The sequence below is a fragment of the Silene latifolia genome, chromosome Y (genome assembly GCF_048544455.1).
Source record: "Silene latifolia isolate original U9 population chromosome Y, ASM4854445v1, whole genome shotgun sequence".
Lineage (NCBI taxonomy): Eukaryota > Viridiplantae > Streptophyta > Magnoliopsida > Caryophyllales > Caryophyllaceae > Silene > Silene latifolia.
The window spans coordinates 461,339,137-461,364,552 of record NC_133538.1 but is presented as its reverse complement, the minus strand read 5'-3'; the positions used below and the strand labels follow the sequence as shown (position 1 = coordinate 461,364,552).

At 38.4% G+C, this 25,416-nt stretch overlaps 2 protein-coding genes across 4 annotated transcripts; one reads left to right on the top strand and one right to left on the bottom strand.

Annotated features, from left to right (window-relative positions):
- Positions 1-5,494: 5,494 nt before the first annotated feature.
- Positions 5,495-8,414, bottom strand: LOC141632895 (uncharacterized). Its single transcript, XM_074445400.1, has 4 exons — positions 8,237-8,414; positions 7,024-7,910; positions 6,736-6,901; positions 5,495-6,324 (listed from the first exon to the last, which is right to left on the bottom strand). The coding sequence occupies exons 1-4, from the start codon at positions 8,412-8,414 to the stop codon at positions 5,495-5,497; spliced, it is 2,061 nt and encodes a 686-aa protein (XP_074301501.1).
- Positions 8,415-11,641: 3,227 nt separating this feature from the next.
- On the top strand, positions 11,642-22,093 carry LOC141633456 (uncharacterized). 3 transcript variants are annotated; one of them, XR_012538220.1, is made up of 12 exons: positions 11,642-12,147; positions 12,697-12,771; positions 12,865-12,923; positions 13,342-13,477; positions 14,767-14,863; positions 14,964-15,027; positions 15,345-15,443; positions 16,122-16,211; positions 17,655-17,809; positions 20,405-20,499; positions 21,266-21,367; positions 21,738-22,093. XR_012538220.1 is itself a non-coding variant. In XM_074445922.1 (11 exons), the coding sequence occupies exons 1-11, from the start codon at positions 11,892-11,894 to the stop codon at positions 21,865-21,867; spliced, it is 1,263 nt and encodes a 420-aa protein (XP_074302023.1). In that variant the 5' UTR covers positions 11,642-11,891; the 3' UTR covers positions 21,868-22,093. The 3 variants fall into 3 exon arrangements, 2 of the variants coding, with proteins under 2 accessions (XP_074302023.1, XP_074302024.1); XM_074445922.1 differs by lacking the exon at positions 20,405-20,499; XM_074445923.1 differs by lacking the exon at positions 20,405-20,499 and having other exon boundaries at positions 11,682-12,147; positions 14,967-15,027.
- Positions 22,094-25,416: the final 3,323 nt, after the last annotated feature.

Genomic DNA, 25,416 nt, shown 5'->3' with positions numbered 1-25,416 from the left:
AGTTGCTTCTACTTCGAGCTTGTACTGGTATTTCTAAGCTCTATTTCTCCCTTCGTACTTGCTTCCCCAGTGTTTTTGGGTCGGTCCATCTTCCTTTTGATGCTGCTCTTCGTTCCAGCTTGGAACGTATTGTCACCGCGTCTGGCCTGGGTTTTGGGGATTGGCATTGGCGCCTTGCTACATTCCCTTTTCATCTTGGTGGTCTAGGTGTCTATGCGGCGGGAGATGTTTTACACTATGCATTTATTACGTCCCGTTTGCAGTCTGCTGATTTGCAGGCTAAGCTCCTCGGACCTTCTGGTATTGTAGTTGCTGGCCCTGCTTTTGACGATGCCGCGCGGGTGTTTACTTCGACTACAGGCTCTGGTATCTTAGGTAACCCTAGTGAAATTGCTGCCCCCAAACTTATGAAGAAATTGGCAAATATTTATTTCGCGATGGTTGCTGCTACCTCAGAGTCTGTTTTCTCTTTGACACCACGACAGCTTGCTTTGTGTTAGTGTCAACAGGGTTCTCACTCCTCTGATTGGTTGAGTGCGGTTCCTATCTCAGGGTTGGGTCAGACTATGAATGGGAGGACTTACCGTAGTGTGCTTGGGTATCGTCTGGGTGTTCCGTTATTCACGGTATCTAGGCCCTGTCCTGCTTGCTATCGGGTTTTTGCTGATGATGTTTTTGGGGACCACGTTGTTTCTTGTACTGGTACTGTGGGCGTTAAACATCGGCATAACCTCATCCGTGACACTCTATTCGTCATCTGCTATAGATCTGGTATTTCTGCGGGAAAGGAGGTTGATATCGGGTTGGTTGACGGGCATGGTGGCTCTCTTCGTCCTGCGGATTTGCTGATTTATTCTTGGGACAGAGGGCGTGATGTGTGCATTGACTTGACAGGGTCTTCTCCTTTGACTCAGACTGGGATGACGGATTTTGTGCCTGGCCGGGTTGTCGCTGATGCTGCTTAGCGTAAGTGCACGGCAGCGGGTTATGGTTTCCTTCCCTTGTCTTTCTCTTCATTTGGGGAGCTGGGTTCAGATGTTGTTGCCTTGCTCAAGCGGATCCAGAAATTCTCAATATCTCAGGATACGGAGGCTCGGGTGGCCGCTTACATTTTTACTAGACTTAGCTTTGCTGTTGCTAAGAGTGTGGGAGCCCAAATTGTCTCTCGGCTCCCCACCAATTTCATTTAAACTTTTATTTTTCTTTTAATGAAAGCTGCGCGCATAATAATAATAATAATAATAATAATAATAATAATAATAATAATAATAATAATAATAATAATAATAATAATAATAATAATAATAATAATAATAATAATAATAATAATAATAATAATAATAATAATAATAATAATAATAATAATAATAATAATAATAATAATAATAATAATAATAATAATAATAATAATAATAATAATAATAATAATAATAATAATAATAATAATAATAATAATAATAATAATAATAATAATAATAATAATAATAATAATAATAATAATAATATATGATACATGTATATATATACTTATACTACCATAATAACTACCCATATATATACACCCACCTTATTCCTTATCCACATATCTTATCCATTCACGTCACCACAAAATCTCAACACAATCCATACAAATGAGAGGAGAGAAAAGCGGAAGATTTCAAGGAAGATTTTGTCCCTCCGCCTCGAAATCATAAGGTGCGACTTTATGGAGGAGCACATTTATATCTGGTTGCTTTATTGTTTAGCGGGATTTTCTAAAAGGTAGGTTAATCCTAATCAGTTTTAATATATTTGAATGATTATGTGAGTCATGTTTTAGTAGTTAGTGCATTATAACATGTTGTCGTGAATTCATATGTTACGGAAATGCATTATGACATGGTGTTGGTTAAGATGACTTGATGTGTCGGTAATTGGTATATTGTGTGGTATCTTGCATTTATTGTATTTGTCATGTGTATTGGAGGATATGACAGTTGTGATTGTTTAGTTGTTGTTGAGGAGACGGAAGGCGATTGGGAGACCGTCTTCCGCTTGAGTCGCCTCTTAGAGCTTTTCACTCCAAGAGGGATGTGCATATTAATGACTTAAGTTTGGAGGGACTCGTGTAGTTGAGACACGACGTCTGGCAGGGGATTCGGTTGGCTTGCGAGCCCGGTACGTCTAGGCGTTTCTCGGTACCGGCGTGGTGGTTGTTTGATAGCGTCTCATTCATATCATAGTCATGTTGCATACTCACACACTTTGTGTCGTGTCTCACTTTATTTATTGAAACTGATGTGTTGTATGTCTGTGTAATTGTCACATATTTTCGGGGTGGCCTGTGCCGATCCATATAATATTTCCGATCATATGGGGAGCAGGTTGAGTACAAGTTTGCTTGTTGACATGATCGGGATTTGGGCCGCGCCTTGGACTCGGAGTCGAGTAGCGTATAGCATAAATGACATAGACGGTAGTCGACTTGTTATTATTATAGTTCACATCTATCATTTGTTTACGTTTATGTAATCACTAAACTTGTTATTTATATAACGATTTTCTTAATTGTAATTCCGATTTCATTGCCTTAGGAAATCGAGACGGTAACATTCCCTAATTACCTTCTCCGGGTAAGAAGGGGGTGTTACAATTACCAACATGCGCCTGATATCTCAAATTCTGAGGCTCTGAGGTCCACCTATTACATGTCCAGTCGCTCATAAACGGTGGAGGTTGGGCGCAGTTATCCCTTGATGGATAACCTAATGGAGGTTCAATCCCCCCATTCCCTACTAAGGGTTGTGCTTTGGGTGTAGGATACCCACCCTGATTAGGTGACATCCTACTAGCATCAAACATTAGCCCTAGTGACCGAGTACCATTATAATCAACACCTCGCTCAACAGGCACACGATGCTGATGACCATATACACTTTGGTCATTATCCAAATGCCCTGATGATTCACCATATTCAAACATCCGGTTTCTGGTGCCGTATGGTCCGAATGGTGCCTCATATACTCTGGAATGAGTAGGTAAAGGATTTCGTGATCTAGGCTCACTAAAACCAATGTTAATAGTTCTAGGATAGCCCCTAATATGTTCTCATTTTTTAATTCGAGCGTTAATTTCTTCGAATCCATCATCCAATAATCTACATAACCGCTCATTCATGCTATTATGTTTATCTATCAATGGCTATAATTGGCTTATAACCTCTTGGGCGATATCTCTCGATAAGACCCTTTGAGTTGCGGTTAAGAGACGTTTCGTCTCTTGTAGCATCCTTACTAATTCCCTTGATTGATTATCCTTAAGGTTTTCAGCAATTGATCTCACAATATTCATGAAAACTCTAGCATTTTCTTGAGTTAGGAGCCGATCATATTCATGAAAATCATTTCTCATGGCCTCCCTAACTTCAATTAACACAATATTCAAAAACCCTACATACTTCTTATGTAGTTTACGTACATAGCGCTTATTAACGTCATCAATGTCATCTGCCACACTTCAAGCGTGATCAAATTCTTCATGTGTATTAAGAAATTCATCATTAGGAGTAGACCTAGAACGAGGACTTTCCAAGTTCCTTTCATGGGTAGTTTCCAATGAATCATTGCTAGATACTTTGCGTATGGATATGTTTTCGGGATGGACACTCTGTCATTTCCCTTGACCGTCCGCTTCCCTTATTCTAGATTTTGATCTAGTTGAGTACATTTCCCATTATTGTATGAGATTTGATGTATTAGAAGGATCAATTTTATTAATCCTCCTACTGTTGTCGCCAAAAACTTGTATGTGTGGAAAAAAGATTAGTACCCTGGAGGTCGTAACTACCCTCCTACACTTTGTAATCCACCCTTAAATGCAAGGGTTTGAGTCACGATAATAGATGCGTAATCTAATAAACAGCGTTAAATTACTTATAATAATTTAGCGCTCAAGGATGAATGATATAACTCCCAAACTTAAACACAGGAATCTTCAACGACACTTATTTATCAAGAAAACTCCAATAACACAACATCAACTAAAGTCTTCACAAGAGTACTTGTAGATGGCTGGTTACCTCCATGATCGGATGGGCACACCGTGCTACGTCTAAAGCTAATGCTAATCTATTCTACGTCTAAGAATCTAAGATCAAAAGATAGACTAAGTTGTAGTTGTTGTTTGAGTTGGTTATCTGTTCCTTGGACGAGTGCCTCCTTATATGGACAACGCCTAGATCCTTGAAAACTACTGCTTAGTAGGGAGACGGTTGAATAACCGCCAAGTCTTCTTGAAGCTTCCTTTAGGCGCTTGATATAACATTCCCTAGTTCAACGTTCTTCTCTCGGGGATTCGTTCATTTTCCGCGTGGATCAACATAATTAGGCCTAATAATTTATTCATTATTATATAGGCCCACATATCCTTTAAACAATTAATTTAGTACCTTAACTAAATTGTGCACCAACACTTATATTACTCATGTTTGTATATTTAATGATCAACTATAAACTCTCTCAATCACACAAGAGATTTTAAGTTTTTAACTCATGCTACTTCATTTTAAGTTTTTAACTCATGCTACTTCGTATTAAATAGCCTACGAAGTCTACATGACAACACTGAAACATTGAACAATTTTGCCAACTTCACTTTGATAAGTGAATGATACAGTTATCATGTAAGTGTGCCTTAATGGTTTTATTTTCACATTAACAAATGTATATTTAGTTGTATTTTCAATAACAATGATCCTATTTAATTGTATTGGTAATACTTTTTAGTTTTGTAACGAATCGTCGACGTTTTTTTTTTTAAAAAAGACCATCACTCACTTTTTTTTTTTGACAGCTGTAAATAAAGGATCTACCGTCTCATGGCATGTCAGGCTAGGCCATGTGCTATGCCATTAAGATGTCTCGAAATAAAATTAAAACACAAACAATGAAAAAAGGTGAAGAGCCTACGTAGGTCTTCCAGTAGAACTGCGATCAGATGATCTTCCTTTTCAACTCCCGCAATTTTATTAATAAGTTGCAAACAGTCAAACGAGATATCAAGATGGAGGAGACCCCATTAGAAGCCCATAGTAGTACATGTCGGACGCCCAACGCTTCAGCTTGTAGTGCTGATTCGGCTCTGGTTTGCACCTGTCTTCGCACAAGCTCTTTACCCGTATTATCGTATGCTACCCATCTGAAAGCCGCCTCATAGTTTCGTACCCAGCTAGCATCCACTTTAACACGTATCACTTCGCATTGTTCCTGGTTACCTATTATTTTTACAGGGTACCCGTCTCGTATCTCCGATTTTTTAGTTTCATACAGCTCCTCATATCCTTTCCCCATGGTCTTCTGTAGATTTTTTCCTCCCAAATGATTACATAGAACTCGTACATTTTTGCTAATAGATTTATATAGGTAGCTAGAGATCATCCGTGAGTTCGTAACGATGCCTTGAAAAATGATATTGTTTCTCATGCTCCACAAACCCCACAGTATTGCCACAAAATTTATCACTCTCCACTCCCCTTCCGCCCTATTGGACAAATAGCGAACCCAATCATAACCCAATCGGTAATACTTATTGACTCTGCATTTTCAACCCTGATTCCTAAGTCTGATCCTACCCAAATCCTGCTTGAGACCCCACAGTCCCTGAACAGGTGTTCTGCGGTTTCAACTCTTTTTTGTTCCACCCCACACATGCCGCAAAAAACATCTATCTCCAAGTTGCGCTTTTGGAATTCTTTGCCAATAGGTAAGGTGTTGGTAATGATCTTCCATACAAAAATTTTCCATAACTTTGGAACTGGTAATTTCCATAGTTGTTTCCTGCAGAACTCCCTTCCCCGGTCACCGATTCTAGTTTTATCCTTGGAAGAACCCTTCCTTGCCATGTATTCTCCAAATATTAGCCCATATCCACTCTTTACTGTGTACGCCCCATCTTTCGTGAGTGGCCAATAAATCTCATCATTTATTCGTAAAGCACACAAAGGAATTGCTAGGATCCGTGCAGCATACTCTTCTGTAAACAAAGCCCGTACAAAAGGTTCATTCCACCTACAGTCCGGCTGAATAAGATGTCGCACTTGCAAATTTGCCATCTGAACATTGCCGAGGTCCAACCAACAATCCTTTGGCTCCGGACATCTTCCCCTTACCCATCTTGAGATCCAAACGTTCAAATTCGATTCAATTTCTCGTTTCCAACCAATGTTCTCCATGACCATCTCCAGCACATGGAGGATGTTGCGTACACCCCATGAGGAACCGGAGCCCTTGATTGGACTCATACCATGCCTAAAGACGTTCCTGCCAAATAATTTTTTGTCGAAAAATCCTACAAAACAGTGATGTTTCCCCAGATACTAATCTCCACCCATGTTTCGCTAGCAGAGCCTGGTTTAGACATTCAACGTTTTGAATTCCTAAACCTTGCGCACTCTTTGGTAAGCTCGGGAAATTTTTGCTACACCAGTGAACGTTGTTCCCTAATCTACATCCCGTCCACCAAAATTGTGCCAAAAGAGAGTTTATTTTTTTTGCCACACTTACCAGAATTTTGAAGACCGATAGAAAGTAATTTGAGAGATTGGATAGAACCGATGAAATTAAAGTAAGTCGTCCCGCTGGTGATAGAAAAATCCTATTCCACAAAGAGATCGTTTTTTAACATGCTCTACAAGTGCGCTAAAAATGCCTTGCTTTGACTCCTGAAACTCTGCCGGGATTCCAATATATTTCTCAATACCTCTATTCTTCTTGATATTTACTACCTTCATAATCTGTTGTACTTTAGCCAGGGTAGTATTAGGACTAAAAATGATTCCTGATTTCTCCCAATTTAACTTTTGTCCCGAAGCCTCATAATAGTCATTGATAAGGCTCATGAGGTGAGTTTCCGTCTCCCCTTTATCCTTGAAAAAGAAAACCGAATCATCATCAAAGAAGAGATGTGTGATTGGCCGTACTCCCCAACATAATTGAAGTCCATGTATCCGCCTTGATTCATGAGCGTGATCGATATCCCAGAGAGAACCTCCATACATAGGATAAACAGGTATGAGGACAGAGGGTCGCCTTGTCGTAACCCACACCATGGTCTGAATTGGGGTAAAGGCGCCCCGTTGAAGAGGATCTCATAGCTCACTGACGTAACACAACTCATTATGAGCATTATCAGTTTCTGTGGGAAACCAAGCTTGGCCAGAACCGACTCCAAGAAATCCCGCCTAATCCTATCATACGCTTTGCTCATATCAGCTTTAAAGGCACATCTTCCTTGACGCCCTTTCTTATGATTGGAAATATTGTGAATTGCCCCATGCGCCAATAAAATATTATCGCTAATGCTCCTTCCCGGAAGAAAAGCATTTTGCATTTCACTTACTAGAGAACCCATAACCTTATCCAATCGATTTGCTATACATTTAGTCACAACTCGCATCATCACATTACATAGGCTTATAGGTCGATAGTCAGATACCTCTTTTGGATTCTCAGTCTTTGGTATAAGTGTAATAAACGTTCTATTAACCTCTCTTAAAACCCTACCAGAGTTTAAGATGGACAACACCGCCTTTATAAACTCACCTTTAATCATAGACCAACATTTTTGATAGAAAATTGCTGGTATACCGTATGGTCTCGGAGCTTTAAGGGCCCCCATTTGAAAGACAGTGCCATGAACCTCTTTTGCCGTAAACGGTCTGTTTAATCGGTCCGCCTCATCATGAGTAACCTGGTGCTTTAGTTGCTTGAGAATATGCTCAAAAACGGATCTATCCCTCATCTCCATATCCTCCCTTGACGACATATCGAGATCCATAAAAGTTTTTTGAAATTCACCACTTACCTGTCTATCGTCATAATTCCATTGACCATCGTCGCATTTTATCCCATGGATGTGATTTCGCCCTGCCCTACCTTTTACCCAATAGAAAAAAATATTTAGTACATGTATTTCCATCTACCGTCCATTTTATCTTTGGGCGTTGTTTCCAGAAAGCAGCCGCAGCCTTTGCGAATTCTCGTACCTCTTCGTTTACCTTGGTATACTCCTCGTCACCTCCTCCCATAATAGCTATATTCGATCATTCCGTGTTCCAATTTTCGAACAAAATTCTCCCATTTCACCCGCCATTCGGCCCTTTTATCTAGGGTCCATTTCTTAACACTTGTCCAAACCCGTGCCAATTTCCTAGTAATCCGGTACGCCGGAGATCCTTTATCATTTGTATTCCATACATTACGAATCCTCTCCAGATATTCCTCATACTCCAAAACCCAAGCATCAATCTTAAATGGTTTTTTTCCTTCACTTCTTGTAAGATTCAAATCAACTTCAATTGGAGCGTGATCCGAAATTTGAATGGGATAATGCTTAATTCCCGTATTTGGGAATAGTGTGAACCATTCCTTGGATCCCATTGCTTTATCAATTCTCTCATAAATCCGCCTATCACCCTTGCGATTGTTGCACCATGTAAACCGTGGCCCCTTAAAAGGAATATCCATTAGCTCATTCCTTATTTTCCATAGGTTGAAATCATCAGCTCAACCAATTGGCCTTTGGCTAGAGCTTAATGTCGCATCTAAACTCTACTTGATTAAAATCCCCCACTATAAGAAAGGGGTATGTACATGTCTTAATCCATTTCTCTACATCCATTAGAACGCACGCATACTTAAACTCGGAGCACCATAAAAAAGCACAAGATACCATAATAGTCCATTATATTTCTCGACTAATAGGATGATAAAATTATTACAAGCCTTAACTAATTTCATCTTGGATTCCTTTCTCCAACCGACCCAAAGTCCACCCGAGGCCCCCATGGCATCCACTCCAAAATGTTTAACAAAACCCAACGATCTAAACATAGGGAAAATTTGGCTTGCATTATATTTCGTCTCTATTAAAAACAAGAAATCATAAAACTTACTACCTAGTAACGCTCTTATTTTTGGAATTGTAGGGGAGAGCGTGTTATTGAGGCCCCTACAATTCCAGATTAATCCAATCATGGTGAAAGAGGAGGTTGTGAAGGCCCAACCTCCGCAAAGCCATCAAAATCAGGTGCAACTTCTTTTCCATTCACAGAAGGAATAGATGAATCACTCGAATCCACCATAATAACATCCTCAACATTCACCCTCAAACCCCAAGGTTGTTGTTGCTTCTTCTTCCTCTGTATCCCTTCCTCCCAGCAACCTCGTTTTGCCAACTGTCTCAAGTAATCCTTTGCATTGCCCCTATCTACTCTATTCTCTCCCAATCCTCCTAAACAACAAACTTAAAAAAAAATTCAAGACTTTGTTAATCGGATTCAATGTCAAACAACGAACCATCTAAATCAACGCCTAGTATGAATTGAATTGTAATTTTATTTTATTTTTGTCGTATGTATGGGACGTTGAAAACCAATGTCCATAATGGACATAGACGACGAAACTCAACGTCCACAATGGACATAAACAATGAAACCCAACGTCTTGGATGGGCATAGACGAGGAATGTGCACGTCTCTTGGGCATGAAATAAAAAGTCTGAACCATAGACGGACGTTGAAAGCCATTGTCCCAGCCCAAACCCGACGTGAATATTCATCGTCCCCTTCCCCACCCGACGTGAACATTCATTGTCTTTCCCATGTTTAGACGATGAGAGGAGACGTCCCAAATCACCCCAAACGTGTATATTCAACATCTCCTCCACACCCGATGTTAACATTCAACATCACCTTCCAAACCAGACGCGAACAATCAACATCTCCCTCCACCACTGACGTTGCTATTCAACGTCCCGCGCCCTTCATGACAATGAATTTCACTGTCCCTCCACCCCTTTTGCAACCCCCTTAGACTACCAACAACAAACCAAATACGACCCGACAACAACAACAAGAAATGCAACGACAACAAAAATCAGCGACCAACGACAACAACAATAAAATCGAATTCAACAACATTATTAATTAAAATTATCCAATTGAATGTATAAAAACTAATTCTTCCTAAACTAATAAACAAAATAAATGGATGTGCATTACTTCCTTGTGGTGGTGCTGTGGTGGTCGGTGCTGATGCTGCGGTGGTGCGTGGTGCTGATGATGCCCGGGTGATGATGCGTGGAGGTGGTGGTTGTCGATGAGAGAGAGAGAGAGTTGAGTGATTGAAAGAAAGGGCAAGAAGGACTGAGATGCGTAGGGTGGCGAGGGTGCGGCGGGCTGGTGTGGTAGTGGTGGTCGGAGGTGGCAGTGCGTATGGGTGTGGGTGTCGGAATTTTGGTGGTGTTGGGTTGAAGGGGGAGAGTGAAAGAGAGGTTAGTGGGAAAGAGAGAGTTCAAGAGTAAGGGACGTCTTTTTTATGAAAATCGTCGACGATCCTTTATAAAACGTCGACGACGTTTCGCAACCCGGTTTGATATTTCAATAAAGTTGTCTTGTCATTTTGTTCAGTTAATTAATTTTAACATGCCTGAGAGAATAGGGAAGACGGTGGTGTGCGGCCGTGCGAGAATTATTAAATTATCAATATTGATTGGGGCTGCGTGATGGGTGGTTTGTTGGTGGAGTCACAACTGTAATTATTATCGGTTGGGGAAAGCGGGTAGTATCTCTGGTGGGTGGGATCGCTAGTGATAGAGGGTTGGTGGTGGCGCGGTAGGGAAATGGAGGTGGTGACAATGGTAGGGAATATGAAGTATGAGAGACGAGGGATGAAAGAAACTTGAAAATGGAAGAGATAAAAGTGTAATTTGCGTATGTAAAAGAGTAAAATACGTATGTGAAATAACAATACCCTTTGAGATATGTCTTATATAATCTTCAAACATGTTACCCCGAATGACTTGCATAATATACATGGCTTGCAGGCTATCCTTAGTAATAAAATAAAGGGTAATGCTAAATACCTTCTAATTTGGGTATTAATTTAGGAATTAAGAACTAAATTAACCAATATAATTAATGCATATATTAAGAATTTATTTTCTCTTTTGGTTTCTTAAATACAACCCACTCAATTGTATTTAGCATTACTCTAAAAAAAATTAAAAAAATTAAGGGATATTCTCTCGTGTACCCCTTAACTTTTTCATTTTCTATGATATACCTCTCTTTTCATGCAAAAAAACTTTGACCGTCAATAACTCTTGGCTACAAGTTCAGAATACGATAAACTTTTTTTTCTAAATTGACCGTCTTTAAGAGGTCTTCCGTTTGAAAAAAAATTCACCGACGTCTCAACTTGTAGTCGGGAACTATGGTCGGTCAAAGTTTATTTGTTAAAAAACGTTTGACCAACCATAACTACCGGCTAAGAGTTCAAAAAGCGGTGAATTTTTTTTCAAATTGAAGGCCTTGACGAGATAATTGGTTTGGAAGAAAAAAATACCGTTTTCTAAACTCGTAATAGAGAATTATTGTCGGTCAAAGTTTTTTTTGCGAAAAACGAGAGGTACACCATAGAAAACGAAAAAGTTTAGGGGTACACGAGAGAATATCCCAAAAATTAATATGCCTCTTTAAAAAAAACCTACAAACTCAAGTAGAGTGCTACAATCATCCACGTCATCTCAATCAACCACCATATAAAAAGACGAAACTACCCTTTTATAAGTCCAACACTTCAACTGGAGTGACTCATGAGTCATTACACCTTTACTAAGTCGGCTACCGGCCCACCCTCCTCACCAGCTCATGGAAAACTATCCCCAATCTCAACCCCATTCCCACCATTTAATTCAGCAACCCCCAATCTCCTCAACCCTAACAAGAAAAACAAGAAAAAGAAAAAAAAAACAAGAACAACCACTACAATTCACTCATAAAATGCGTTATTTGTAATTATAGTAAGTACGGTTTTTCTAACTGTAATAATAATAATTATTGTTGTTGTTGGAAAATGGGGTGTTTTGTGTCAACGCAAAAAGAAACCGGAGTGAGAAACAGACGGCGACCAAGTAATATAGGTGAAGTTTCGGTATTTGTACCGGGACTTCGGGTTCCAAAACCAGTTGATTTCTCTCAATGCCTTGGGGAACAAGTGCCTAAGTGTGCTGTAGAACGATTGTCTGCTCTTCGGACTCAACTTGTGGTTATGGTTGGTCATGAGGCTCTTCATGTTACTCGGTCACGGCGTAAATCAACTACCCAACACGGTTAGTTAGTTAGTCCGTCCGTTTCAATCATTTGTTTACCTTTTATTAAATAGCTCGAAATCAAATAGTTGGTAAAGATGAAAAAATTTACGGCTTGTTTGGTTGCCCATTAAAATCATGGGATTTTAAACTTCCTAGGAAGTATAAAACCATGATGTTGTTTGGTTGCCAAAATCATGGGAAGTAGATCCCCATGAATCTACTTCCTCCATTATGTGGAAGTCACTCACCAAGCCCCCTTGGTCATTGGAACTTCCCACATGAATTAATTTCCCACATGCAAACCATACGCTTTTTGGAAATTCACATGAATTGGAAATTCATGTGAACTTGAAGTTCCCGGGAACTTTAATTCCCTTATGTCAACTCGTCTGTCTCAATCATTTGTTTAGTTTGATTAAAATAGCTCGTGAAGATGAAAAATGTAGTTAGGCAGTTAGTTACTCATTCCGTCTCAGTCATTTGTTTAACTTTTACCTTTGATTAAAATACCTCTTATGACGGAGGAAGGAATGTATTACTGTTCTGATTAGCTGTTGTTTTGTGTAGGAGTTTCTACATTGACGGATCTTCAACAGGTTCTCGAAGATTACTTACCCGTTCTCCTCGGATTAGTTAAAGATGGTACTTGTATAATTTTGCTGAATTTTTATTTGTGTTATCCAAACTCGTATTTTACGATATTTTTTGACTGAATTTATTGGTTTTCCAATTTAGGAAGTCCGTTGCAACATAAAGTACAATTTTGTTGGGTCAATCAAGAAGATGTGGCAGAGGTTAGGCTCGAAAGTCGGAATTTGTTTGCAATTGTTTTGTTTCGTTTCACAATATGAGCTGTTTAAGCTTAGAGATCTTGATGAAACGCTTCAGTTGAGGAGGAAACAATGCTTCTTGAATACTTGATGTTAGTTTCTAATTAGAATCATGCAGTGTGTTTGGCGAACTAAATTGGTCAAGTTTGCGATAATTTCATCACCGAAGTCCAGTAAAAATCAAGGATTGTTCTAAGCGGTGTAGGGAATTACATTGAGGATATACTATCTTCTAGCAGTGACATATTATGAAACATGAATAACTGACCCTACATTTTGTACTATCAGCTCTACTTGTTGATTGGCTAATTTTACGGTTGGGATGATAAGTGTGTCAAATTTAGGCTAGCGTTTGATTTTGCTTTCGATATCCGTTTTTCAGGAAACAGTAATGACTAATGCTTGGTATGAGGTATTGTCTGTCCTGCATCTGATGGCAATGTTATCGCTATCACAAGCCAACCTTTTACTTCTTCCCAGAATATCTACTGATGGTTATCAACCGAAGGTTACTGATGGTAGGCATACCCCCTGTACTCAAGTGTCTAAAAACTGTGTGTCTTATTGTTTAGACCGTCTTATTTTGTCCTCTAAGGTGTTCAATTTGTTTGATGCATTTTGAAGTTTACTCGCTTATATGCTGTGAATGGAATTAAATTTCCGAGCTAACAAGTAAACTTTCCAATACTCCGTATAAGACGATATAGAGCTGGAAAAACATATAGGTGGCATAACATTCAGGATGCTAGATTCTTTTTGCGAAAATTGGGAAGATAATTGGTTGTTTTAGCTTGAATCAGGCCGGTGTTAGATTTGGTTTAGGTGTTTATATTCTTTGATTATAGCTGATTTTCTTCGTGCGTTTGCTTGACATCATTGTATACATTTGAGTAAAACTGTTGGACCTCTTTTCAGTTAGCGATATTACCTCACACCTCAAAAGAGTCTCCCGTTCAAACAAGTTAGAAATGGGGTCGTGTGCTCATGTCTAGGCAGCTTCTCCCAGTTATTGAAACCAAAGACGACCATCACTAACTCTCGTTTGCGGATATAAGTTTTTTCTTCACTGTACCGTTAGCATCCATCTTGCAGCTGTACATATTGTACACCAATTCATGTTTCCAAGTCTCCTATGAGCTTGTACTTCATAATAAAACATAGTAACTTAAGCATTGTGGGGAGTCTTAGCTAAGAATAACAGAGGAGACCTATCACCTACTACCAATAAGAAGTCCAAAAAAATAAACATGTGTTTCTTTATGATACGCTAATTTGTTTGAGGAATCCAACTTAGTTAAAAAAAGCGAGCCTCTAGTGCATTTAGGACACTTAAGTCCCATGGTTGGTGAGGTAATAGCCAAAACGCCTTGGTGCAGCGTAGCTAGCAAGGCACAGTACTATGCAATTTCCATACTTTTCTTCTAGCTCTTGTAAATGCCCTTCTCTTTACGACAATATGTCTTTAACTTTTAGACCAAAGGAAGGGTTTTGTTGTGCAAATTTATATTTAAAAACTATAATTTTGTTTGCAAAAGCAATGCGCCTTGGGCCTATTCAGCAGAAGAAAGTGTTAATTTCAATATGCTCATTATACTTGCTCTAACTATGGCGTTTCTTTATTATCTTAGGACAATAGTGACCGTAACTGCAAACGCAATCAGTACCACATTTTTATACCAAGTTTACCATTGAACTCACTAGCACGGGGAATTAGTAACAAGAATCACAAAATACTTCAATTGTATGCTGTTTTAAACTGGTTTTTAAAGTTTTAACAATTTTTTACCTATTGGTTCAACGAACACAGAGAGCAGGCGAGCTTCTGTCGACATTTTCTTGAAGGCAGCAGGATACCTTGATTGTGCAATCCGTCACGTGTTTCCACATCTTTCAGTAGAGATAAGGTAAGGCTTTTAAATTTAAGATTGAGCCGTGTTCTTATTTATGTCATGGGTAGTGTATATTGTCATGTTACTCATGTTATATATCACTTGCTGTTTGTAGAAGTTTGCCTGTAGATCTGTCCGAAGGAGTTATACGGGCTCTCTCGCTGCAGGCACTTGGACAGGTAGTGAAGTCTCTGTATTCCTCCTCTCTTGTGTGAAGCAATGCTTCCGTTTGCTGGAAGTTGAAACTTTCCTTTTTAATGAGAGATTTATTACTCATACCACATAACCTCAGCACTTAATATAGGACTATTTTGTTGTGTTTGTTATACACTTGGTCCTGTTATTCTTTCTAGTAATATTGCTTCCTTGTGGTGGTTCCTTACTGTGGTTTATGTTAGACAGACAAATTATTTCCGAGGCATAACGCTTTGGCCACGTTGTCATACAGAATAAGCTATTTTATGTACCCTCATAATCCACTATGTTGGTAGTGTAGGGTGTAGATATCCAACTTGGCTTGGCGATTGACAGTGCCAAAGCAACGCTTGCTGTAAAGAGAAGACTGGCATGTGAAATGGTGAAATACTGGCAACAGGTAAATTATTATATATTGATATGTACTTTGTTTTTCTCTTACTAATATTTTGGTGTATGTGGGATTAGAACTACTTTTGCTGTCCCTGCAGTGAAGTATAAAACTTATTAGGTTCTTTGACAAGGTCATTTAGTTAAACTGTAGTTATGTACTTTCTCTAGTACAGTGTTTTGGAAGTTCATTCCTAACATTGGGCCTTGTTGCGGTAACCTTCAAAATTCGCCAGAAAGCAGTCATTCTAGCTTAGGTGATTCCACGACAAAAAATGGCCTTTTTTTGTGTGTATAAACGTAAGTAGGATACCTTTACAAACATATGATACCTTGGCGCATTGAAAGAAGCTAGAAACAGCCTTTTCAAACAGGAAAATAATGTTCTAATCTCTGAAAACAAATGGTAATTCAGCTCCAACCAAATGAATTTCTACTTTATATATCATGTTTTTCTTGTCTATATAAGTTAGTCACATTATATAGCCTCTCACGCTGACCCATATTCATATCAGATTTTGATATCCACATGACACATGTACCTGATACTGGTCCTTGTTAGTTAAGTATCCTTGTATTCGTCATTCATCAAACTGTTTGTGTTTTTTTAAGTTTTCTTTACTCATGGGTTAGTCCTAAATAGCTTTGAATAATTTTGCTGTCGTTTGCTGATATCAACTTTCTGCAGGCACAAGATAATATAATGAATCTACCGCTAACTAATGGTTGGGGTGAAAAGCACCAGCTTTTTATTAAGTGGAAGTATATGGAAGCAAAGGTATATCATGATTCTTTCTCGTTTTCCCTCTTTTAACTGTTGTGTGACATTTTTTTATTACAGATTATCCGATATAGGGATATCGATACATACATGTGAATCCGAGCAGTGTTGATTTCGTTACTTTTGTTATCGCTGTCTTCTATTATATTTCTTCTTGCTCCAATGTGTCATGCATGTTTCTATAGTTATTATGATGTACCCGTAATTTGTAACAAATACTCCCTCTGGAGTCTGCTCCAAAGTGATTTTCCCCTTTACTTTTAGCACATGGTTGAGAAACTCATTATTAAATCAATGAGATATTCTCACTTGTACGCCTTCACTTTTTCATTTTCTAAGTTGTACCCTTCGTTTTTCACCAAAAAACTTTGACCGATAATAATTCTCTGCTACGAGTTCTGGAAACGGTAATTTTTTTCCAAACCAATTATCTCGTAAAGGCCTTTAAATTTGAAAAAAAAATTCACCGCTTTCTGAACTCGTAGCTAGTAGTTATGGTTGGTCAAAGTTTTTTTAACAAATAAACTTTGACCGACCATAATTCCCGACTACGAGTTGAGACGTCTGTGTTTTTTTTCAAACTGAAGAGCTCATAAAGACGATCAATTTGGAAAAAAATGTTTATTCTATTCTGTACTTGTAGCCGAGAGTTAATTAACGGTCAAAAGTTTTTTTGGCAAGAAAAGAGGGGTACACCTAAGAAAATGAAAAAGTTGAGGGGTACAAGTGAGAATATCCCTAAATCAATATAAATATAGTAAGCGGACCACAGTTAAAACATAATCTCATCTTAGCTCAGTGAATTACCAACCATTACCACTAGGGCACCAGTCAACCATCATCATTGATGGATCACCACAATTACCACTACTAGGCCTCCACCCCACCACTAATTGAGAAGTTAGTAGGTGGACTTGATGGTGTAGTCTTTTCAGGAGGGTTAAGGTGAGGACGAGCAAAAAGGGGAGGAAATTTGGAACCAGTTTGCTGTCTGACTTTTTTTTTTTTTTTTTTTTTTTTTCTGAGGGGAGGGATTGGGGGCCGCGTAAGTCTATGTGAATGTGTGGCGATTTCATTTGCATCGTTTGTATATAATATATATTGGCCAAGACTGGCTTATAAAATGACAAGAGCTTTAAGCTTTTAGCTGAATTTTCAGCCTGGAGCTTTAGAAGTTTCCTCCATACTGTCCTGCCATGTGACCATCTTGCCCAAAGATGTAGCATATTGCATAATACTTCATCTTTTTCTTATTTTCGCCGATTTTTGTATCCAAAAAACCAAAGATGTCTTAATCCCATTGGGTAAGAGTAGTAATGTAAGGGGGTACTTTGAGCATTAAGCCGCATGTTCAAAATTCAAATCCTACTTTCCCTTGTATTCTTCGGCCCTGTGGCTCCTCTGACAAAAAAAAAATTACTTAACAATAGCACTCTTCAGGCTGCTGCTTACTATTATCATGGAGTCATTTTAGATGAGGGCAACACCGAGAAATCTCATGGGATGGCGATTGCCTCTTTACAAGCAGCTGATGAGTATCTTAAAGAGTGTAACAAGGCAGTTGAAGCATTTAACATGGCTCCTCCTCAGTCAAGGTATACCCTTAAAAGTCTATTCTTATGTTTATTTCCCTTGCTGAGCCCCAACCTTTTTGTGCTGACACTTTTTTAATACACGCTGTCAATGAGAATTAAACCCAAGAGAACTAAGCTTTCTACGTGGCTTAAATTATCAACAAGCGAAAATAGTTCGTTGCAAATAGATGCCTTGGGCATTGCTCAAGTGTAGTAGGCACTGCATAAGAGCTGTCGAAGTGTCAGTAAGAATTTTATCCATATTGGATGAAAATTGATTTTAAAATGCGTACCATGGAAATGGAGCTGAAGTCATCACATATAGATTGCTAAAACTTAAAACGATAAGCATGTTTTAAAGTTGCTAACTAGATTATGGATATGGATAATGGCTGGAATCGAAGGAGAGGGAAATAAATGGGGGTTAGGGGGAGGGAAGAGAAGAAGGGAAAGAGAAGTAAGAAGTGGTAGTTAGATAGCAGAAGAATAAGAGGCAATAAAAGGGAAAACCCAATGTGGTTCAAAATTACTAATAATGATGTTGCACGCGGTGGATGGCTGTGAGAAGCTGCAAGAAAGCCAAAAGGTCAGTTTCTGTGAGAGAAGATCAGATTTATTGTGGTGGTAGAGAATGAGGTCTTAATGATACTTTGTACTCCCCTAATTCCATAAAAAAAAATTCTTACTGATTGCTTACAAACGGGAAGATACTTTGGTTACTCATGGAGGTGGAATGATTAATAAATCCGACTCTTTTTTGTGAAACACAGAGGAAGATACCTCCCATTTGCCTTCCTCCCTTGCAGTGTAAGACTTTTGACGTCTGTTAGACACTTTGACCATATTCTTTTGCATTTACATACAACTTTTATTGAAAACATAGATTTTTGTAATATTGCTTTCTATAAATGTAAATATTTTTTGTATCATATTTTATTTTGTTTTGTTTTTCAACATATTTACATCAAACTTTGACTCCTAAAAGTCAAAGAGGAAGATCATAGTAAAATGAGGGAGTCTTGTAGAATAGGTACGGTGTAGTGCATTGATGGGATGATGCATTAAGCAAATTGTTGCGTATTTCCATTTAAAATTGAGCCAGTCAGTATTCCATTCCTGTTGTTTTGTATCGGAAAATAGGATAAAGAAAGGTGGCTCGTTGAACCTGCTTCTTTTATGCTATGAAGATGCAGATCATAGAGGTAATATTTTATCAAGGTCTTATGGAATGAGTGTATCTGGAACATATGTAAAGCTGCATATTTCTGTATGTTGGAATTTGGAAGCCTGCACGTATAGGAGGGCTCTTAAGTGCAGTTGATAAGTAGATTTAGGGCTTGTTTGGATGAGGGGAGAAATTTGGAGGGATCCATCTCCTCCAAGGCAAATCAAAATCCCTCCACCATAGGAAAGATTTGGAGGGAAATTGTATCCAAACAACCAACTCCATTCCCCCTCCCCTTTCCTTTCCCTCTATCCCTACCCTCCTTTTCCCTCGGACCTTGCTATCCAAACAAGGCCTTGAGGCAATGGTAATTCAAATATTCCAGTTTTCTGATTTTTTAGTACACAACTTACATGTTTTCAATAGCCTTTTTTGTCTATGTTAGTAAATCCTTCCTTTTCTCCTTAGATGTGTTTAGTTCTTTTACATGTTATGTATGCTATTATTATATCTGAACTCTGAAGTTTGATAAATGAAGTTCAATCACACTTGGAGAGGTTCTTTATTGACATTGACATAGGTCATTGTGGAGCACGAGGTTCTTAAATTAGATGTGTCCTATTTTATTTTATTTTTAATTAATAGTGGACATCGTTTAAAGGATACCAAAGGGATGGCACCTATATACAAACAGAGAGTAGGATGATTAAGCTTTCAAGCCATCAAGAGTCATCTTATCTATTTAGAGAAGAAAAATAAAGTTGGGTTGAGAGAGGACCACTGTCCACTTGACTCCCATTATACAACCAAAACTGCTGGATTTGCACTCGTCACACTTGGAGGAAATATTATAAAAAAAATGATGGATGTCTTTGAAACCAAGTGATCCAAGATCTCGTTTATCATCAAATACACCCCTAATAGCAAGGGAACCATATTCCAAACTTTTCTTCACTCTCTTCCAAGCTAAAAAAAATTATTATCCCTATTTTGCTGCGAACTTAACTCACTAGACGATGGCAAGTGTCACAGAGCCAAGACCTAAGGGTAAGAGAGCAAAAGGTGATCAACGTATTTTTCACCCTCGCCTTACAAGGAACATTGGTTTCTCGTCCTAACTTTTAAACCTGTTTTTCTGGGGTTTCCTTTCTTTTTTTTTGCTCCTGCCCAAGCAAAAAACATGCAGCTTTTGGTGGAACCTTACACGATTACTTCGAATTGGCTGTGAAGCGATACCGAAATCTTCACGTTTGAATAATCAAGTTTTGTTCTAAAGTTACGTTCTGAAAGTATGAAATTACTATAACCAAAAAAAATTCTTGGATTACCTAATTTGGAATCGCATTTAAATGTGCTAATGCCCTTTTAGCCTTCCTTTTATCTGTCTTCAGTACTCACAACAGATTGGAATACTGTTACAAACTGAGCTCGGCCCTTTTTCCTGAACACAGATGTCACCATGGTAATGATTAATCAGTGTGCTCCGACAAAGCATGGAGATGTGACATGGTCATGTTTGTCTGGGAAATAAGCTGTCGGATCCGATGTAAGGACACTGAAATTTGTGTCATCACTGGACATGTTTTTAGTAAGATTTTCAGACTAGAATGTACTCTGTTTCTATCTAATCGACTGGAACTCAATCCTATGGTAGAAGAATTTTTTTTATAGCATTCCATCATTTGCGGGATTGGCCAGGATGAACCCTTGGTCATGGTTACCGAATTCGCTCGGTACCCTACGAATCGCGAATTGTTAAAAGCGAATTCTATCATGTTGCTTACTGAAAATACATATAACACAACCATGCCCTTGGTATTGTTTTTCTCTTCATGATAGGACTTAGGAGTGAGGTTGGTTAAGACCTAAGAGTATACTTCTTTTTTGTGCTTTATATCTTCTGTATTTGCATCTGGAAGGATTTTGCTTCCTTCTGCTTTTCATGTTGGGGAAAGTGGACATATGGACGCTGACAGTGAGTGTAACTGTGTAAGTAACTATTTAATTTCAAGCGAATTCATTGACCTAGTCAATTTATCAGCTTTTTTGCTCATAGGGATTGCTTGCTCATGAATTGTGTGCTAAGCACGTGAATTAAGAGAAAGTAGGGGTTGGAGGAGAGGTGTTTTGCTGTTTACTCTTTACTCTTTCCATTGCCCTCATTGGTCTTGTGAAGTTCTTTCGTTAAAACTATGTACTTCTTAAGTTCTTATGGGGTGGTATTGATCTGTTGACAATGTCATATCTGCATGTTTAATTTGGCACTTTTCTGAGGTTTCATCGGTTGTCTTAATCTGCTGTTTCTTATGCAGAAATCCACCGTTATGGGGAACCATGAAGTATCTTTCTGACAAAATCCCTAAAGATACTTCCAGCAAGGTGCGGATCAATCGGGATTTGTTTACATATGAAAAGTAAGTGATACATTAAATATAAAATTATGCACTAAAATATTCGTTTGAAAGCTGCATAAACAATCATTGTAGCATAAAGTCATGGCACTCACTGACTCCTTTTGTGTGTTTCTTCGAAGTGGTAAATGGTAAATGTGTTGCATCAATTAGCTCTATTGTAGTCTATGCCTAATAATATGGGGTAATGGGACACGATTAACAAAATTTTGTGTATGCACTTTTGCTCAACTTTGGTGTTGGAAAAACCTAAACCTGTAATTTTTCGTATAATGGTGACTTGGAAATTTCAACTGGATGTCTGGATCCCATAGAATAAAAGTTACAGGTCATAAGTCACTGTTTTAAGTCATAACATGGCCGTGACTTGCAGAATCATGGAGACTGCGCCAACTTTACCGGATTTCGCCTTAGCCCTTAAGCCTGATGAGTATCAATTACCTCCTGTGTATTCTTGTTGGAACGAAGACAGTGCAAAGAATGGGCAACAAGGCCATCACTAGCATCACAGTCGGGAAAGATGCTGTATTTGCCACTGAGAGACCAGATCTGTTGGTACCTGAATATCTGGACGCTAAAACTTGGTCTGATTGTATCCTCGTTTGTTGTATACTTGTATGTAACAAAAACATACAGTTTTTTACGTCCATTGCCTTTTCAAAAGCATCTGGCTTTGAGGACCAAGTTTCCAAATTCAATGTTCACGGCAGAGTTGTTTGATTGTATAAATATTGCAAACATTTCAGTTCTTTGTCAATACTGACAATATAAAATAATAATAAAAGGAAAATGAGATAGTTTTTGAAATAATAATAAAAGTAAAAAACTGTATGTTTTTGTTACGTCCATTGCCTTTTGAAATAATAATAAAAGTAATAATCGGGCTGTTCAGTTAATGTATTATACAACCGGTTGTATATACAACTTATTGATGTTGTGGAGCTTTGTTACAAAGTTGTCGCGCTCTATTAACAAAATTATCGAGTTATGATACAAAGTTGTTGAGCTTAACAGAATAATTATTAAGCTCAATAACTTCGTAAAATAGCTCAATAACTTGTAAAATAACTCAACAACTGATAATTAGCATTTTAGTAGTATTTTACCCGGCATTTATACCTTATTCCGACTTGATTTTGTGTGCTTAAACGTCTAAAAAGCTCATTTAATTACTAATTTATAATAATTAGTTGTATTAGTTTATAATTAATAATTAATTGTATTTATGTATAATATTAGTATTATTATTATTATTATATTAATTTAATGTGCAGACAAGACGGGAAAGTGAGGCGGAAGAGCAAGACGAGATTATGAGAAGAAATGACGGAGGTGAAAATAGGCTAAATCATGGGAAAATAAACCAAGTAAAGGAGCAGCTGCTAATTTCAGACGGTCTTTGCTGAGCTTTTACTACCACCTCCGGCCACCTTGGCAGCCACCACCCACAACCACTGACCACCCTTAACTTCCAACGTCACATCCCAACCATCCACGACCACCATGGACCACTGCAACAGCCACCACGAACCCTTCTTCCACCCCTAGCCACAAACATACAATTACAACCTTTTCATGCACCCATCTTTCAACCACCACAACAGCCACCTCCAGCCACCGTGGGAACCACCCATCACCACCAATAACATCCTCCCACTTCCAAATTCACAATACAATCACCCATCACCACCATTGACCACCTTGGAAGCCACCACGACCTCGTCTTCCACCCTCGTCCATCAACATACAAACAACAACCATAAATCAACCCACCACCATTACAGCCACCTAAAACCACCGTGGCCACCACCCATAACCACCACAACCAACCCCCATCATCACCCAACACTCGTCCACCACCGGCAGACACAACAGTAGCAATCTCGACCCACAACTCCCTCCTTAAACCAACTTGCATAAACGCCCCGTGTTGTTTATGCCGGCCAACCGGCAACCGACTCAACCCACCGGCAGGCACACACTCAATTTCTCTCCTTTTGTGAAGTTCTCGCTACCGGTCATAGTCACCGGCAGCCGGGCTACCGGCACGCAACACGCAATTCAACATCTCGCATCAACTCTTGTTCCCTCTACCGGTGCTCCGGCAGCCGCTATGCCGGCACCCACCACCAATGCATAAATTCGTCCTCTTGCTTCAAGGTTCTCGCTACCGGTGACCTCGCCGGCCTGCCGGCAGGGGCCCCTCTGCTCGTTTTTGTCCTTTGCTTCATTGTGTCGATGTTTTTTTTGTTTTGTCCATTGCTTTGTAGTATTAGTTATTATTATTATTATTATTATTATTAATCATTGTAATTAGTATTGTTATTAGTATTAGAATTATTATTATTATCATTGTTAGTAGTAGTAAGTTAATTAGTAGAGATGTTATATATACACTACTCTTACACTACCATTACACACTACACCATATATTAGAATAGACAACACTACTACCATATTAGAAAATAGAATTAGACTATCTTAGAAATTAGACTAGTTTAGATTATTCTCTCTCAATATTGTAGAACCCTAATATTTCTTTTCTCATTTTCATTCAATAAAATTTGTAATCTTTCCTTAATTTTAGTTTAATTGCTCTCTAGTTTATCCAAGTTCATCTCTTTTCATTAGTTTACAATTAGTCATTTGGGTTGTATTTGAAAGACAAGAAGAAATCCATCTTCCATTATTATCCAAGTTTGTTCTTTTCCTCTTAGTTGGTATAATTCTCATCTTTTATTTACATCTTATTTTCATTTGTTTACATTTCTTATGTTGTTTAATTGTTATTCATCCAAAGTATTAGTCTTTATCATGTTTGCAATGTTTACTTGTTTATTGTTGCAATTTGTTGTTAATTTCTCACCCATGAACATGTGTGAGTAGTCTTATCTAAGGTCATGGGGGATCTTGGGTGATTAAGGGGGTCGAAATTGGGTTGTTAACCTTTTGAATTGGGTAATTAATCGGTCTTACTCTTGTGCATATGAAGTGCTCGATGAAATGTTTAAACGAAAGTTTGAGCCTTTTATTGGCATGTTTAACTTATCTTGGTGCATTGTGCTATTGGATGATTTTAGAAGTGTTTAAATGAGATGCTTAAATGAAAGTTGGAGCCTTTCTTAGACATATTTGATCCATCTAGGTGCCTATGCTATTAGATAGTCTTTATGCATGTTTGTGATGAGTTTGTCTCAACTAAGTAAAAGCTTGTTTGTAAAACCTTACTCCCATGCCTATGAAATGTTTGATGGATTGCTTAAATGAGAGTTTGAGTCTTTCATTATCATGTTTAGTCTATCCTAGGTCGAAAGACAACGGAAGGCCTATATGGCATGGTCGAGATGAGTTTTTTCATACCAAGTAAATGCTTGTTGTTTAGCTCTAATTGACTAAGAAATTAGGATCAATCATAGGCCTTTATTATTACCCATTTCTTGTTAACAACCTTCTCTTCCCCGACTTATCCAAGTGAACCCAAGGACCTTAGCTTTCATCATTTGATTAGAAGTAATTTCATTTAGTTTAATTTTATATCTTATTTGCATCTTAGTTTATAATCAATCAACTTTATTTTTATTTGACTAAACTAAGATTTAAACCGAACAAGTATCTAACCTCCGCCATCTTTGTGTTCGACCCCGATTAAATACTATTTTTTAATTGGGTTTTATAAATTGTTTTTGGTACTGGAAGTGACGGCAAAACCCGGTCATCAAAATGGCGCCGTTGCCGGGGATGGCGTTAGGTTATGCTTAGTTAGTTAGAGTCTTAGGCTTAATCTTAGTCTTGTTGTTTGCTTGTTTGAGTAGTGATTTGTTTCTTGTAGAGTGATTGTGTTATTGCTTATCCCTAGTGCCTCAAAGCATTAGGAGACTAACGGTTTTTTGAAGTATATGCCTAGAGGAAACGGTAATCCTTTCCACAATTTTTAACTACCTACAAATACCCACCACAAAGCCAAACATGAATCAAGAAAGCTTCAACCAAGGTTACCAAGACTTCTACCATGGAAATCAAGGGAACCAAGCCAATCAAGGATTCAATCAAGG